Source organism: Copadichromis virginalis, linkage group LG15, assembly GCF_057382275.1.
Source record: "Copadichromis virginalis isolate Kocher_CV1m ecotype Utaka linkage group LG15, C_Virginalis_male_GT1.1, whole genome shotgun sequence".
NCBI classification, from domain to species: domain Eukaryota; kingdom Metazoa; phylum Chordata; class Actinopteri; order Cichliformes; family Cichlidae; genus Copadichromis; species Copadichromis virginalis.
Genome location: NC_140632.1, coordinates 7,062,230 through 7,078,790, shown reverse-complemented (window position 1 = coordinate 7,078,790; position 16,561 = coordinate 7,062,230). Strand labels below are relative to the sequence as shown.

The 16,561-nt window shown below is 38.4% G+C and overlaps 3 protein-coding genes and 1 pseudogene across 8 annotated transcripts in view; all 4 read left to right on the top strand.

Annotated features, from left to right (window-relative positions):
- LOC146691679 (clathrin coat assembly protein AP180) overlaps positions 1-4,755 on the top strand; it is a 30,651-nt gene extending 25,896 nt beyond the window's left edge. For 3 of the 6 annotated variants that reach the window (XM_085431595.1, XM_085431591.1, XM_085431594.1), the window contains 5 exons: positions 397-483; positions 1,479-1,540; positions 2,417-2,500; positions 2,607-2,718; positions 3,379-4,755. In XM_085431595.1, the coding sequence (XP_085287721.1) occupies positions 397-483; positions 1,479-1,540; positions 2,417-2,500; positions 2,607-2,693 (320 nt within the window). In that variant the 3' untranslated portion in view covers positions 2,694-2,718; positions 3,379-4,755. The remainder of the gene's footprint in view (positions 1-396; positions 484-1,478; positions 1,541-2,416; positions 2,501-2,606; positions 2,719-3,378) is intronic. The other 3 variants (XM_085431592.1, XM_085431593.1, XR_014915084.1) reach the window with 3 other exon arrangements.
- A 192-nt stretch (positions 4,756-4,947) lies between these two features.
- On the top strand, positions 4,948-5,983 carry LOC146691678 (leukotriene B4 receptor 1-like; annotated as a pseudogene).
- A 1,853-nt stretch (positions 5,984-7,836) lies between these two features.
- LOC146691677 (leukotriene B4 receptor 1-like) lies at positions 7,837-8,811 on the top strand. The gene has a single exon (XM_085433137.1). The coding sequence runs from the start codon at positions 7,852-7,854 to the stop codon at positions 8,809-8,811; it is 960 nt and encodes a 319-aa protein (XP_085289263.1). The 5' UTR covers positions 7,837-7,851.
- Positions 8,812-11,614: 2,803 nt separating this feature from the next.
- Positions 11,615-12,783, top strand: LOC146691676 (leukotriene B4 receptor 1-like). Its single transcript, XM_085433535.1, has one exon. It carries the CDS (start codon positions 11,647-11,649, stop codon positions 12,619-12,621), a length of 975 nt encoding a protein of 324 aa, XP_085289661.1. The 5' UTR covers positions 11,615-11,646; the 3' UTR covers positions 12,622-12,783.
- Positions 12,784-16,561: the final 3,778 nt, after the last annotated feature.

Genomic DNA, 16,561 nt, shown 5'->3' with positions numbered 1-16,561 from the left:
AGGTTTATATCTGTCCCACATATATATGTACTTTTAAAGTTCTTTATCTTACTGCAATTGATCATAACAGATGTCTCCTGAGTCATATATTCGATGGTTTTATGTTATATTCTATTTCACATGATTGAAATTCACTAAGATTTAGTATTTTCCAAAAAGAAACCATATGTCGTATTTTAAATGAACCAACTCTTCCTCAGTAGGTTACATTTCAATGCTCTCTTTTCGCTGTTGTCATGGAGACATCTGTTGGTTGTCATGGTAATATCCCAAGTAATAAGAAGGCCTGCTCTTGAGTTGTAGTAGAGTGTGAGAATTGCTTGTAGTGAAGGATACTAATATCTCCCTCCCCTGTCCATCTTCTCCCTTCCCTGTTGCACCTCCTCCCTGCTGTAGTATTTGATGGCCTAGGGGATGTAATGAAGCCCACAGTGACTCCCCAGGCTGGGGATGTTGACACCTCTATGGCTAACATGGCAAGTAGTAAGTAGAGTTTTAGATTTCTAGATTTCTGGACTATGTAATGCAGTAAATTAACATTTTGAGAAATATGCTTGTTTGTTCTCCAGCAGAGATTCTTAAATTGCAAGGTTTGCTTTATTTATTCATTCTAAATAAATTGTGAAAGGCTTGAGAGTTACTTCTTTACATATTAAACAAAAGAGAAAAGCAGTCTTGGGAACGTTAGATGTGCTGGCAGTCACATTTTCTTTTATATTTAACAGAGCCAAACCTATTTATGGTATACATGCCCAAAATGCTAACTAAGTAATTTGAATACTTATAATTTTGTTACAATGTAAAACATTTGGGAATTTGGTGAAATGAATTTTATTTGAGTGGCGTACAATCATTACATTTATTCAATATTCAGTTCAAATCAGTTATATTTCTATAGGACCAAATCACATCAACAATCACCTCAAGTTGTTTTATTTTGTATGGTAAAGACTCTATAAAATTACAGAGAAAGCACCAATCATCAGATGACCACCTATGAGCAAGTGCTTGGTGACAGTGGGAAGGAAAAACTCCCTTTTAAAAGGAAGAAACCTCTGATAGCACCAAACTCACAGAGTGAGTTGCTTAAAGTTTATGAGGGCAAAGAGTCATTTTTTGAGTGTGTGACTCCATCTGACACTTAGTTCACAATTTAAAAAAAAAGTCAAGTAAAAATAGCAGCAGTAGCTCTAACTCCCCTATAAACCACAAATATGTTTCTTTACACTTAAAATTATTTATGAAAGTAAATCATTCTTGTGAACTTTAAGAGTGCTTGTGTTAAAGATAAGCCAACTTATTAATCTTTCCACCTCTGTTAAAAGAAAGCAAAGAAACTCATCTACTAAAATGGCAAACATCTACTTTAACTGACTTTCTGTCTTGTAACTTAGAAATCACTGCAGTAAATTACAAGTTACAAATGATGCGACAGATTTTTTTGCAGTACCTTTTTTCTCTCTTTCTTTCCTTCCAAGATCTCACAATGGGAACTCCAGCGGCCCCTCAGGTAGCTCCCCCAAGTTGGGGTGCTCCGATGGTAAATGTTGTCTGTGTCTTAAAGCATGGAGTGGAGCCGCATGCCAGCGACAGATAGGGCAAACCTGTAGCAGCAGTCACAAGTGTCGCCTTCATCACCATATGGAAAAGAAACAGGAAAAAAAAAACTTATAACAAATGCTTATGTTTTGGAGATTTGTCCTCTTTCTTTTCAATATGGCCCAGCTCTCCAGGTTCCAGGTGTACCATAAAGCTAGGAAGCAGGGCATAAATTTAATTCAGCCTAATGTGTGTTTCTGGAATATTTACTGGAGAGTGATGAAGGGGGAAGTGATAGTACTGCATTAAGAAGCTGTTGCTTGGAAACAGCTATTAATTTTTGAGTTTTCTTTGAAACCTGATTGAGTTGAGGCAAACCTGGACATTGCAGTTGGTTTGACGCTTCCATCTGAAGGCTACATGAAACAAGCTTCACTGCTCTCTGAACCCCTGTTCATATGCAAATAGACAACAAAAACTGAAGATGAAGTTGGGCTTTCTGTTGTGGCGTGTCCTCGTTTCTTGTGTGCCAGTTTGTTTTGTCCAGCATTCGGTGTGTCTGTCCTTTTTTTTTTACCTTAAATTTTTGTTTTCTGTGTTCATTTTGCCATATTTTCATCTGAAATGTAGTATAGTAACATCCCACCTCCTCCTCTCCATCCCCTCTCATCCACACCTTTAGACCATACCCATGGGTGTCAGTCCTTTTATGGGGATTCACCCTAGCTTCACCATGGTAAGACCTCCAGTCCAGTCTAGTAATGCCCAGGCAGGACATTACTGGATAACTAATGGACAATCACCCCCTTTGGGTGGCCCTCACACACCCATAAAATAACAGACATCTAGTTTTATTGACTCTTTTCCATTCCATCAGGCCGGAGCACCAGTTGCTGGAGCTCCCATGATGCCAATGGCGAGACCAGGCTTCCCAGCCGCTGGGGTGACCCCAGGAGCACCGGTAACACACTTGATTTTTTTTTTTTTTACAATGGAAAATATTATTATTTGCACAGGTTACAATGACAAAAGAAGGAATATGAGTGCTAAAATAAGGTGTTTTACAGATGTCTCCTGGAATCGCCCAGAGCCCCAGGAAGCCTCCACCACCCAGGAACGCTCTGGATGACCTCAATATTAAGGACTTCATGTAGACTGACTGATCCAGAAACCCCCAAGGTACACATCTTTACTGATAGTATGCTGAAACTGCAGATTCCTCTCATTACGGATAACATTCGTATAGTTTTTCTCTGTAGAACAGGCTGGGGTTTCAGCATAACAGTAATCTACAGCACTACTACCATCAGTTATTCTGCTTAAGATGTAGACATGCTTGTTGCTTGTTGTAAACCTGTTGTGCAATTGCTAAACTAAAATATCTCATATGTCATGAAATAGCAAAGCATAAGGAGAAGAATTTGAGCCTTAAACAATAACCACATGCAAGTTCAATTTGATGCTGGAAAAGTGGTTCCCAGACCTGAAGATAAAATTAAGGGTGGTTTTTCTGAGTTGTTTTTTTTTCTGTAAACAGACAGAAGTCACTGGCAAATATCAAGATTTTTTCTGAAAGTAGACTTCACAAATTTTAAGTGATCAGCATTCACAAAACAAAATGTGCTAAAAGCTGCTTTGGATTGGGATCCACAACAGTACCGATAAGGTAAAGAAACCAAATGTGTGACATTAGGGTTAGGGAAAACATCTTGTGACAGTTAAATCAGATATCACATGCCAGTTTCATGCTGTTTAATAATAATAATGCAATATGTTGTGTCTGCTAACACATTCCTCTGACAGAAAGCTAAAACAAGACCATGTTCTTTCTCTGTGTAGGTTTGTCATCGTGTCTGGAGCTCTGTGGAAGTGGATGTCTGCACCCCCCCCCCCCCCCCTTTTCTCAGCCTCTTCAGCCAGCCATCAGCTCTTCGATCTTTGCCCCCCCACGACCCCTGAAAGCAACCTGCCCTCTTTATCTAATGTTGTAGCACAACTGTGAATGTGAACCCTAGATACAGAAAAAGAGAATTCCGTTTATGTGTGTGTGGGTGTGTGTGTTATTCAGTGTTAACATTTACTTAATATACTACAGAAAAATTAACAAAAAAAATCAGTAAATGTGTATTTAGATTCATTCTGGATTTTGGCGTATCAGCTGACTTGGAATGGTGGATATATGTTGGTTTCTTTGCGCATCTCCCAGACGAGGACTGTGTTGTTCAATGTGGACTGTGTTCGGTGTAACTTCACTGGCCAACTCCCACTCCTCTATCCCTGTTGTTCAGACTAATACTGTTTATTGTCATTAAAGACTTGGTTGTACCCATATATATCTGATGGCCATCCATCCTACCTGTCTACTTCAAGTTTTTTTGGACAAAAGCTCCTTATCAAAATGTACTTAAACACCACTTGCACTGCAAATCTGGGCTTATCACTAAAGACATTAAACAGTGTTTCGTTTCATTTTCACATTATCTTTTTTTAGGGATTGTATGAAACATGCAAAAATTGACATATGCATTTTAGACTATTTTAAATGACAGATTATACATATTTTCTTTATTTTAAGTGAAAAAGTGTATCATATATTTTTAGTTACATTAAATTATATGGTTGGATAAAAATGCAAGTAGACTAAAAAGTTTCCCACTTTGTACATACCTCTGAAGCTGTAACAAATATTGAGTGGAAATGTTGCTCAGAGTGTGTGCTGTGTCGCCCTTTGCTGGTGTGGAGTGGTACTGCATCATGACGTGAAACAGGTGAATCTGGGAGGCACTCTGAAAGAGCTGCATTCCTTGTTTTATCTCTACATACGATGAGTCCAAGTTAAGGTGGAAACAAAGACACGAGGAAGTGTTTGTGATTGGCCTCAGTTGTTTTTGGGTGATTTGTGATAGAGCAGCAGTTGGTACATTTGTTCATGTGCTGCTAACGGGCTCACTGTAAAGCACTCGAGTATACGCTGGATGTTCTGTGTATTATTTCAAAAAGTGACTGTATCTTAATCCATTGTGGCATTAACAAAGTGTTGAAGGAAAAATAAAAATGGCACCAAAAAACAAGAAGAATGTGGATGAATATCAAAAATTAAGGATTCCTTTCTTTTGTTTTTTGTTACATGGATGGCATCACCCCCCCTCCCTCAACCCCACCTGCATGTGACTCCAAATGAGATGCAATAAAAGACACATCTGTTGATCTCAGTGACCTCAGTTCATCACTTATGCCTGCTTTGGTTTCTATCAGCACTATTTATATTTAACAACAAAAAAAGTGTTTGTGACATGAACACTACCCAAAATAATGAAAAAGGAAACTAAAAAAAAAAAAAAAAGGTGGATATTCACAATTAACAATTGAAGCACATATTGTTAGAAAGAGGGGATTCATGAGTTTCACATGGTTGCTGGTAGGTAGCAGTGGCCTTGAAAATCTAAATGTGAAATTGCACAACAACAACAACAACAGAGGTTGTAGTGACTCTAGTCATGCTTGCAAAAGCAAATGTAAGTTGTGCTATCATATTATTAGATTCATATAATGAATCTAATATGATTGTTAGCTATCTGTCGCAGGGGGACATATTGAGCACTTGTGAACATTGCATGTTTTGCATATGTATACATTCCAAAAAAAAAAAAAAATCCCTTCTCACCCATCTGGGGTACTGCCTGGTGTGGTAGACCCCAGCCTCTATGGATCTTGTACTTAGAGCTTGTTCCTGTGCTGCCATGATTAGAGCCTCTTTGCTGTCTTTCACTTGATCTTTGTCCAGCCACTAGTAGGATTTCTGGATGTGAGCCACTTCCTCTATATGCTGGTACATACTGTGTCGGGTAAAACACCTTATTTACTGCAGCGCTAGAGGCAGCTGTTTCACGGTGGCTGCAATGAGCATCCAGCGTTACCTTCAGGTGGTGCACTTTGAGAGGAGGTTACATGAAGTTGAAGCATGGCGGCTGTTGGTTCCACTGTGGCTGGTTTCAATGATCCTGTCCATCCCTGCTTTAGTGGTTCAAAACCTGGACGACGATCAGCACTGGATATGCTGCAAAGCTCACTACTCCTCTGAGGGCCAGAGGATTGCGGTGGTGTTCACAGGATTCCTGGTAGGATTTGTGGCATTTTTGTCATAGCTTTTTCATACATCAGTCTCTACAGAAAAGTGAATCGGGCAGCCTTTTTCAACAATCCACAGACCACGAGACTGATTATCAGCATTGTTGTGACTGTTTTTGTTCTACGTGTGCCATATTATGCCATGAATATTGTGGAGATAGCAGCTGTTTCCCTAAATAACAAGCCCCTGCTGAGGTTTTGTGAGGACAACTGGGGCACTTTTGCCTCTGTACCATTTGTAAACAGTGCCGTGAATCCACTCCTGTATGCCTTTACTTTTAACCCTCTCAAGGCAGGCGTTGCCAATTTGCAATAGTTGAAAACTAACAACCTGATTACCCCACATACATATTTTTAGTTTTTTTTACTCAGAAGTACCACTGCAGGACTTGGTTGTGCATTAGCAACAAAAAGTTTAATTTGAGCCTGAGAGGGTTAATCGTTTTTTCACTCTTTGCCAAAAAATGCTAAATGTGTAATGGAAAAGATCTGAATTCCCCCAAATTGGACTAAGGCAGGGGTCAGCAACCTGGGAGCTGCAAATACTTTTTAACATCTAAAATGAAGATAACACTTTTTTAATAAAGCAGGATTCTGAGATAAGATATTGTGGTGAACTCCTGCAGAGTGTGCCGGGGTTCTTCCTGTGGATGTCTCATTGATTCCTTGGAAACCTGCTTATCTTCCCGACTTGTTCCATCATTTGAGCTCAAAGCGGGGGGGAAAATGCAAGGGCAGGCTGTATGCAGGTACTCATCTACATCCCAATCTGGCATATAACAACTTTAGTATGGGGTTATCTGCTGCTTTTGCAGTTAAACTGTGAACGTCAAATTCATGTTAATTGGCCTTTTTAAGTGTGTCCTGTCATGAGCAGAGATGGGCAGTAACGCGTTACTTGTAACGCGTTACTGTAATCTGATTACTTTTTTCGAGTAACGAGTAAAGTAAGGGATTACTATTGCAAAAACGGTAATTAGATTACGTTACTTTCCCGTAGGAACACTGCGTTACTGCGTTACTAAAACCTTGATTTATTTGCGAGAATGTCTCACGACAGTGCGCCGTTAGTGACAACAACTGTGTGCAGATCAACAATGGATCACATATCGATTGTGGGAGAGAGTAGGAGCGTGCAGCGTTTAAAGTGTGGAAGTACTGACCTTACTTTGAGTTTGATTCCATAAAAAGTGACAAAAACATTAGCGTCCATTGTGCATGGGAAGAAAACTTCTTTTTACAGTGAAAAAACCCCTAAACTTCCGAGCAAGTACCGAGTGCGCAACGACGTAATGGGAAACTCACAGAGAAAGTCGCGGATTCTTCAACTGATCGCGGCACACCTGCACCAGGGTAAACCTCCGCCTACCGCAGTCCTGCTTTACAGGTGAAAATAGAGCAACAGGGCCACTGAGTCTTTGACTTTATTTATGTTCTGCTGTGTTTTACTTGCATCTATTTGAAAGAGTGAGTGTAAACACAAAAAACATTTTATTTTATGTGCTGGAATGTGCAGAAAATAGGTTTAAATGTTAAACTAATTTATTCAACTCAGAGAATGTTGCATATAATTAAATTTTTGCTTGATGCATAAAGTTAAAAGATTAAAACTGATAAAACAAGTTAAAAAAAGAGACTTTTCCATTTGATTCCATTTTGTATGATGGATTATGCAGAAAAAGTAGAATTGGGCTGAAAAATCTATCGCTTTATCACCTCTTCAGGTTTTAAATCGTGTTTTTAAAAAGTAACAAAGTAACTAAGTAATTAATTACTTTTGAAAATAAGTAATCAGTAAAGTAACGGGATTACTTTTTTGGGGAAGTAATCAGTAATTAGTTACTGATTACTTTTTTCAAGTAACTTGACCAACACTGGTCATGAGCATGTTATTACCACACGCACAAGGCCAGAGCAGATCTAACCTGTTTTGTTTTTTAACACTTGTTGCTTTATTTTACAGCCAGCCTTACTGCTACACGCAACAATGGTTAATTCATTCCACAAGCTCGTCATGATCCACACCTAATTTAAATGGAAAATGTTCGCATTAGCATGACTGTTTCTCTGTTATTAGTTCCTCTTTGATTCATCAAAGGAGAACAGCTTGCTCACCATATCATCATGACTTGTTCAGTGCATGACAGTCAGCAAGCTTGAAACATACCACAACTCGGCTCCACCATGGTTACTTATAACGACGACTCCTCTGCTGGAAATTCATCTGGAACCTCTTTGGACTCCAGAAGTCTGATTCCTGCAACAGTGCTGTCCATCTGCTTCCTGCTGGGATTCCTTGGAAACATCGCTGTGATGATTCTCAAGCCAAACTGGGAGAACATGTCCAGTCTGAGCCAGAGTTTGATGCTGAACCTGGCTGTGTCAGACCTGCTCTGCATGCTTACCATTCCACTGTGGACATACTCGTTTCTCAATAGTTGGACCTTCGGGGTTGAGGCCTGCAAGCTGGTAACATACCTTGGCTACTGCAGTGTTTATGGCAGCCTACTGACTGTGACTGCAATGAGCATCCAGCGTTACCTTCAGGTGGTGCACTTTGAGAGGAGGCTACATGAAATTGAAGCATGGCAGCTGCTGGTTCCACTGTGGCTGGTTTCAACGATCCTGTCCATCCCTGTTTTAGTGGTTCGAAACCTGGACGACGATCAGCACTGGATACGCTGCAAAGCTCACTACTCCTCTGAGGGCCAGAGGATTGCGGTGGTGTTCACAGGATTCCTGATAGGATTTGTGGCATTTTTTGTCATAGCTTTTTCATACATCAGTCTCTACAGAAAGGTGAATCAGGCAGCCTTTTTCAACAATCCACAGACCACCAGACTGATTACCAGCATCGTTGTGACTGTTTTTGTCCTGTGGGTGCCATATCGTGTCATGAATATTGTGGAGATAGCAGCTGTTTCCCTACATAACAATCCCGTGATGAAGTTTAGTGAGGACACCTGGAATGCTTTTGCCTCTGTAACATTTGTAAACAGTGCCGTAAATCCGCTCATGTATGCCTTTACTTCTAATCATTTGTTCACTCTTTGCCAAAAAAGTGCTAAATATTTAATGGAGAAGTTCAGAATTCTCCAAAAGCTGCCTGAGTTATCAGATATCACTGCAGAAACTGCTCAGTGATGAAGGTGCTGTGGTACTCTGTGTTTGTCACAGCAAGCTGTAGGTATTTGGTGGTTTAATGATGACATCTTTTCTCACATCAGCTGTGTACTGATTAAAGCTGGTCCTCACCCAGAGCTGCAAAACAACATGTTTGTATAGAATGCAATGTTTGTTGACATGGAATCAGGTAAACATTCAAAACAAAGTACCCAGTATTAAGTGATATACGTATATTTTACCATAAATTATAGTCTAATCTCCATAGTTTTTAATCTTGTTTAAATCATCATTATAATCATCTTTAACTGTTACCATCCCCTATTGCATGCCATACTTCAGACCTTAAATTTCCAAAACCAAATCAATTAGCTTTGCAGAATAAACCTAGCCAACCACCGACCCTGCCAATGCTGAAAGCAGCCTGTCCAAAAATCACGAGTTAACAAAGAAGGAATAAGTAGTATATTTCATAATACTAATCCTAATACTAATGATGATAATATAGTTTATAGTTATAATTCACAAAGAAAATGTAAGTTAAAAAGGCGCAGTGCTCTTCTGTTGAGTTCTCCCATCTCATTAGGTCTATTATCTCCAGCTGTGCACTTGTTATCGTATCCCCTCATTCTCATGTATTTATGTAATTTTTTAATTCTTATTATTATTCTTTTTTTTTTACGGGGGCGTCCTTGCTGATTTCCCCGTGTTCTGGAATTTTTTTTTACTAATCAGCATAAATGATTGCTTTGAGTTTACTCCAGCCTCCTGTGTTTTTTCATCTGGGTCAACAATAAGCAGCTTCCAAGCAAAAACAAAACCAATAATAACAAAAAATCATTCCAACTTATTTTTCTCCTTCCTGTATAAAAAATAAAATCTTTTATTAAATAAAGATGTATTGTGTTGTTTAGAGAGAGATCTGACAAGGGTTTATCTCATGCTTTTGCAGTTCAAAATGTCAGTTGACAGGAATATAAATGCATCATTTGTGAACATATTTAGAGGAATATTTTCATTTTTTGTTATTTATAATTGAATGCTGCTTCATATAAGTAAATAAATAATACACACACACACACACACTTCTTTTTATATCTTAGTGAGGACATCTAACAATCAAATATGAATGCCTAACCCTAACCCTTAGGCACAACCTAACCACAACCTAATTGTAACTCTGATACTAAAACCACATCGGAGACGACCATTTTATCTGTTTTACTGTTGGTTCACATCAGTATATGTAAAGCTGCTCAAAAGATGAAATGTTTTCTTGTATGTTATTTTTTTTTGTAAATGAAAACATGTACGACGCTACTTATCTTTTCTCTCATCACTTGTGAAATCTGTCACTGCCTTCCCTGTTCCAGCAAACTTTTGAACCAATTTGACCTACGGGCACATACAGGGTGCATGGATGTGTGTTGTCTTAGTCTCCAGTTATTCTTTTGTTTTGTCGTCCTTTGGAGCTTTGTGACATAACCCTGACTATGTGTATTTCCTGGTGATTTCTTGTTTTTTTCTGGGGTTTTTTTGGATTCTCTTCCAGAATTCTCTGTGTTTGTGGAGCTCTGAACTAATACTCACTTAATGAGTGTACTCCTCCCTACAGTTATTTGCATTCGGGTCCATGATAAACAGCTCACACAGGTTACATACAAAAAAGGGTCATGCAAATACCCATGCTGAGGAAAAATGCAAAAACCAAAGAGCTCTTGGGTGCAAAGAAAACCAACACATTCAAAACAATAAAGCTTTTGTTAAAATAAGAGTTCAAAGAGAGGAACATGGGTATGGGTTTACCTTGCACTTTTGCAGTTAAATATCAGGCAAGAGTCAGCAGTTTCAGCAGTTTCTGCTCCAGAGATTTTGATCTTTTTTGATGATCGGACCATCGTTTTGTTAGTCTGAGTCAACCTTTCTCTCATTACAGGGTAACATGATGGTAAACTGATCAAATTACTAAAAGCAAATGTAAAAAAAAACAGACCCCACACAAAAAGGTCAATATCCAATTATATGACATAAACTTCAATGTGTGAAAAATAGTGTTCAACATTTTAGGTGTAATCAAAGTGTGTTCTTTTTCTCAGTAGTTCAACATGGAGACCTACGATTTGGTTCATGTGGGATACCTCTGAGCTCCATGTATGTTTGCATTGCAGGTCACATTATTAGTAGAGCTCTTTGTGTGAGTAAGGGGATGTGGGTAAATCCTTGGATTTTGTTTTTTTCTAACTCAAGTCCAAGTTACACAAACAAACACAAACAACGAACTATATCCTGTTCAGATAGGACTTGTTGGTGGAGACCGCAGAGCCAAGCAACAACCTTGAAATGTAGTTCAACAGCACAAAAACTTTAGGCTTTAGGGTAATATGTCAGAATTGAAAAAAAGGCTGAAGATCTGACGATATTCCAGAGTTACAAAGCTAAAAAAAAGGACAAGAAACTGTATCCTTTTCAGATAGTCCAAGACAGAAGATATGTTTGCTTTTATTTTCCACTCCATCTCAAACTAAAAGAAATTTTCCATTTCACCAAAGACATACAAATGTGCTACTAAATGCAAAAATCAAAAAGGAAAATCCAAAAGATTCCTACTAGCAAAATAAATGAATAAAAAGATTCAAAACTCCCAGTTATTCGTGTCCATATTTCCTTTTGTGGAAAGAGTTATGCAAAATTCTGAAAACATGGTGGCAGGTGTCTTTGGGATTTTGCATAGCTCACAGTTTCCTTGTTATCAGTTCCTCTTTGACTACATCAAAAAACAGCAACTTGTTTACCTGACTGCACATTTATCATCATCATCACTTGCTCAGTACACACCCGAGCAAGCAAGCTTGCAGCATGGCACAACTCAACTCCACCAATATTACCTATAACATCTCCTCCTGTCCTGGATATTCACCTAGTTTCTTCTTGGAACCCAGGAGGCTACTTCCTGTGGTGGTGCTGTCCACCTGCTTTCTGCTGGGATTCCCTGGAAACATTGCTGTCATCATTCTCAAGCCAAACTGGGAGAACATGTCCAATCTGACCCAGAGTTTGATGCTGAACCTGGCTGTGTCAGACCTGCTGTGCTTGGCTACCCTCCCAATATGGATTTACTACTTTGTCTGTAGCTGGACCCTGGGCCTGGCGGGCTGCAAGCTCATGTCATACCTCATGTACTGCAGCGTTTATGGCAGCCTGCTGACTGTGACTGTGATGAGTATCCAGCGTTACCTTCAGGTCGTTCACCTGCAGAGGAGTTTACCTCAGGTAGGAGCAAGCTTGCTGCTGGTTCCGCTCTGGCTGTCTGCAATGATCCTGTCCGTTCCTGCTTTAGTGGTTCGACAGCTGGTAGAACAACCACATTGGTTTTATTGCAAACATCAATACTTCTCAGAGGGCCAGTCAATAGCTGTGTTGTTGACAGAGATACTGGTTGGTTTTGTTTTATTTTCTATCATTGTTTTTTCATACATCAGTCTCTACAGAGAGGTGAATCGGACAGCTTTCTTCAACAATCAACAGACCACGAGACTGATTACCAGCATCATTGTGACCTTTTTTGGCCTATGGGTGCCATATTTAGCCATAAATGTGCTAGCAGTGGCAGCTATTTCCCTAAAAAATGAGAGCCTGCTGAAGTTTTGTGAAGACACCTGGAACGCTGTTGGAACACTAACATTTCTAAGTAGTACCATGAATCCACTCCTGTACACATTTACTTCTATTCATTTGTCCACTCTGGGCCAAAGAATTGGTAACCAGTTAAGAAGGACGTTCAGAAATCGCTCTCGGTCAAGAAATGTCACTGCAGGAGCAGCACCTCATTGATATAAGCTCCCTGAGAAATGATTTTTACTCTGCTGATACAAACAGTGTGTGGTCATCTCTATTTGTCACAGCAAGCTGTTGCGGATAATGGACTTACTCGTTGAGCTGGTTCTCAACCAGAGAATTCAAACAGCATTCAAAAAAATCAAAGTACCTATTAAATGACCTCTAATTTATTTCACTACATATCGTACTGTGTATGACTGTGTACGTGACAAATAAAATTTGAATTTGATTTTAATTACATATAATTTTTCCTTAACTTATATCATACTCTCCAAAATATTTTTTCACCTGCTATGAAGGCTATGAGGCCCATTAACTGACTCTTATCGACTGTCATCACTCTTATGATCATACTTCAGATTGGGCTTTAGATTAGTTGTTAGCCAGAGGACCTGTGTAGCATGTCTCCAGCTACATGAATTCCTTAATCTTAACTAAGCAAACTACATCCAGCTACTCCAAAGAAGCCTGCTGAGACAACTAAGCCACTCAGGGCTGCTACTACTATTGGTTTGTGAATTGATGCTGAAATATCAATTATAATACCAGATATTTATGTTCTAGAAATAATCTAGCTCTTATCTAGAAGTTCCCATAGTAAATTGGGGAAAATTTGTAGTTTATGATTAACAGGAACATAATGGAAAGCATCTATATTATCTGCATTGTCTAAATGATTGGTAGGAACTACTTCTTTTTCCGCCTCTCATAATGATATCCTAATTTCGACTGTCTAAATGCATCACTGCTCATGTGTGCTCACTCAAAATGTGGAGCTGCTGGCAATATGTAGCACTGTAGCTGAATTTTGGAAAGTGACTTGCATCTGGGTTTAGGTTTTTGCCTCACTACAGCCTGTACATACTTATAGTTATAGCATATTCATAACATACTTCATACCGTGTACATTATAACATATCATAATAGACCCATTTCTGTAATATACTCACATATCTATATTATTGCTAATATATATTTGTAATATATCTATATCATGGCTAAAACACTTCTGGATGGATGCAAACTGCATTTCGTTGCCTTGTGCCTGTGACATGTGCAATGACAATAAAGTTTAATTCTATTCTATTCTATTGTATCTGTGTTTAAATGAGTGAATTCCTGTTAAGAGATATACTCTAAAACACTTCTTCAGTAGAGAATCAGAGAAGAGAAACACAGAACTTCTTGCTAGCAAGGGCAGCCTCCAGAACTGAGACTCGCACTGAGGACTGCCCTGGTCTTTATTTATATACTTCAGTGAGCGCTTGTTGTGTGTGTGTGTGTGTGTGTGTGTGTGTGTGTGTGTGTGTGTGTGTGTGTGTGTGTGTGTGTGTGTGTGTGTGTGTGTGTGTCAGAGTGTGACCCCATAAACGACTTCCCTTAACCTGCTGGTCTGGAAAATCCAACAGTTCATCTATATGTAAAAAAGGCACTTAGACTAAAACTAACATAGCTACGTTAATCCTACTGTAAAACAATAAAACAAGGTACAACCTTTCCCATGCTCCTAGGATGTGGGGGTGAACGCCAGAACACCCTGGAATGTTACAGACCTCCTAGGATGAGACATTCTTTCAATATGCCACCAACTATATACTTCTAAACACAAATGATTACATGCAGTATTCTACCATATGCAAACTTATATCATTAAAAGATTATACTGACTACTAAGTACAATTTTCCATTGACAATTCCCCACATCCTTAAAACCACAAATTTCCTTTTTTTTTTTTTTTTTTTTAAATCGTAGAGCATTAAAAGTGGATTATGTAGACTAGGTATCTTTAAAATATACAGGGCACTCTCAGTAAAACAACTGCTGTAGGCTTGAAAAATCCCAAAATACAACGCAAAATATTTTCTAGATAAGATAGCTTTAAAATAATATGGATCTATAAAGTCTAAAAAGATGTTTCTCAGCTGTATTATTATTTTCATTCAGTCACATTTTGGTAATTGAATATTTTCAAATCTTTTTTTTTAAATTTCTTCTATGATAATTATTCATAATTAAACAATAAGAACAAGAAGTCCCATGTCTTGTATTCATTAGAAAAGTTACAGTTTGAAATACGCTACTTTTGATTTTCCAAACACAAGTTGTTGTACTGGCATCAGATCAGTACCATCGATACAGCCTGAATTTGACTTGCCATTAGATCGGAATGGAAATCAGTCACGTCGTACATCACTACTACATATCTATGACAGTGACAACAGCTCAAACTTACCATTCAGTGAGTTCATGACAACCAAAGCAGCTTCTCCACATCTTTAATTTTCTTCTTTCTCGATTTTAGAGGCTTGTGTAGATTCTGAGTTAATGTAATTTTTTTTTTACAGTATAAAGTGATTTGAGACAACTGCTCCTGTGATTTGGTGACATATAAATAAAACTGCATTGAAACTAAACAGAGGTGGAAACAACAATTAATGAAAAAAAATGAATAAATGTTTGCTTTGGAGCTCCTCCTTCACCAGAATCGACCATCTTTCTCCATTCTTAACAACAGAAAGAGTTAGAAATAGACAAGAAGAAGCGCAGAGAAGGTGCTGCACTGACACTACAAGTCTATAAATCATGTCATCAGTTCAGTTCAGTTTTATTTACATAATGCTAAATCACAATAACACTCACCTCAAGGCGCTTTGTATTGTAAAACCCTGCAATTATACAGAGAAAACATCAACAGACAACAAGTATTAGCAAGTGCTTGGTGACACTCCCTTTTAACAGGAAGAAACCTCTGCAAAGATGCTGAAACATATAGGAGGTGTTTTTATAATATTCATTACAATATGAGGTACTGAAGTTAAATTTTAAATATGTTGAAACACAATACTGAAACATTCAAAATAATATAAAAATTAATAAAGGTATGTTACAGGCTTTGATTTTAATGATTAGTCAGTTGAACAGCCACATTTGTCAGAAACAATTTAACAGTTGTTTAGCACAACATGCATTTATTTAAAGGGAGAAATTTAACAACATCATATCATATATATTATATTATTGAAACACCTACCTCTATGGTCAAAGGAGCTTGCAAAGAAAAGCGTCTGGACTTCTTTAATTTGCTTGAAGACGTTTCACCTCTCATCTGAGAAGCTTCTTCAGTTCTAAGGTCAAATGGTGGGGAGTCCCAGATTTAAAACTAGTGGGAGTAACCCCCCACAGAGGGACAAAAGGACCCCCTGATGATCCTCTAATCGCCTGAGCCAAGGTGTGAAACTGGGTGTGGGTCCCAATCAGCCAGGGTTTCGGGTGAGCTCATTGTGAAACCTGGCCCCACCTTATCATGTGATTTCCTGAGGTCAGATGGCCCAGGACGTACACCACTTTGTGTTGGTCGTTCACGTGGAATTGGGTATCATTCCAGTGCTGATTTACTCTGTCCTCAAAAGCTGGCCCATAAGTCTGGGCACAGACTGCCCAAAAAAATGAAAATAAATGTTCATTATCTGTATGTAAAATATTCTTTGCAAATATTCTAAGGATGTATTCATGTAAATAAAACTAGTGTGACATTTTTTAGCAATGAAATGCAAGAAATACAAAACTATCAAAAAAAAGTAAATCAATAAAGAAATAAATCAATAAATAAAACACAAAAGTATTTTTATTCAAATTATTTTCATGTTGCCTTGAAACAAAATACCTCCCACTGCTGTTACTGGAGCTTGCAGCAAATTACCAAAACTTCTACATATATTTATGTTTCATGCTTTGGAGAGGCAAAGTATGAAATAAACAGGGTAGACCAGTATTTCTAGTTTGCTGTGATACTGGGTTGCATCTCCCTTCAAATCAGCTTTGTGACAACTGGTCCTCAACTGTGAAAATATTGTAGATGTTTGTTGAAAAGGAGACATCTCAAAAGACTCAAACTTTCTAATGAATTGGATACAATCTTACCTTAAGTTAGAG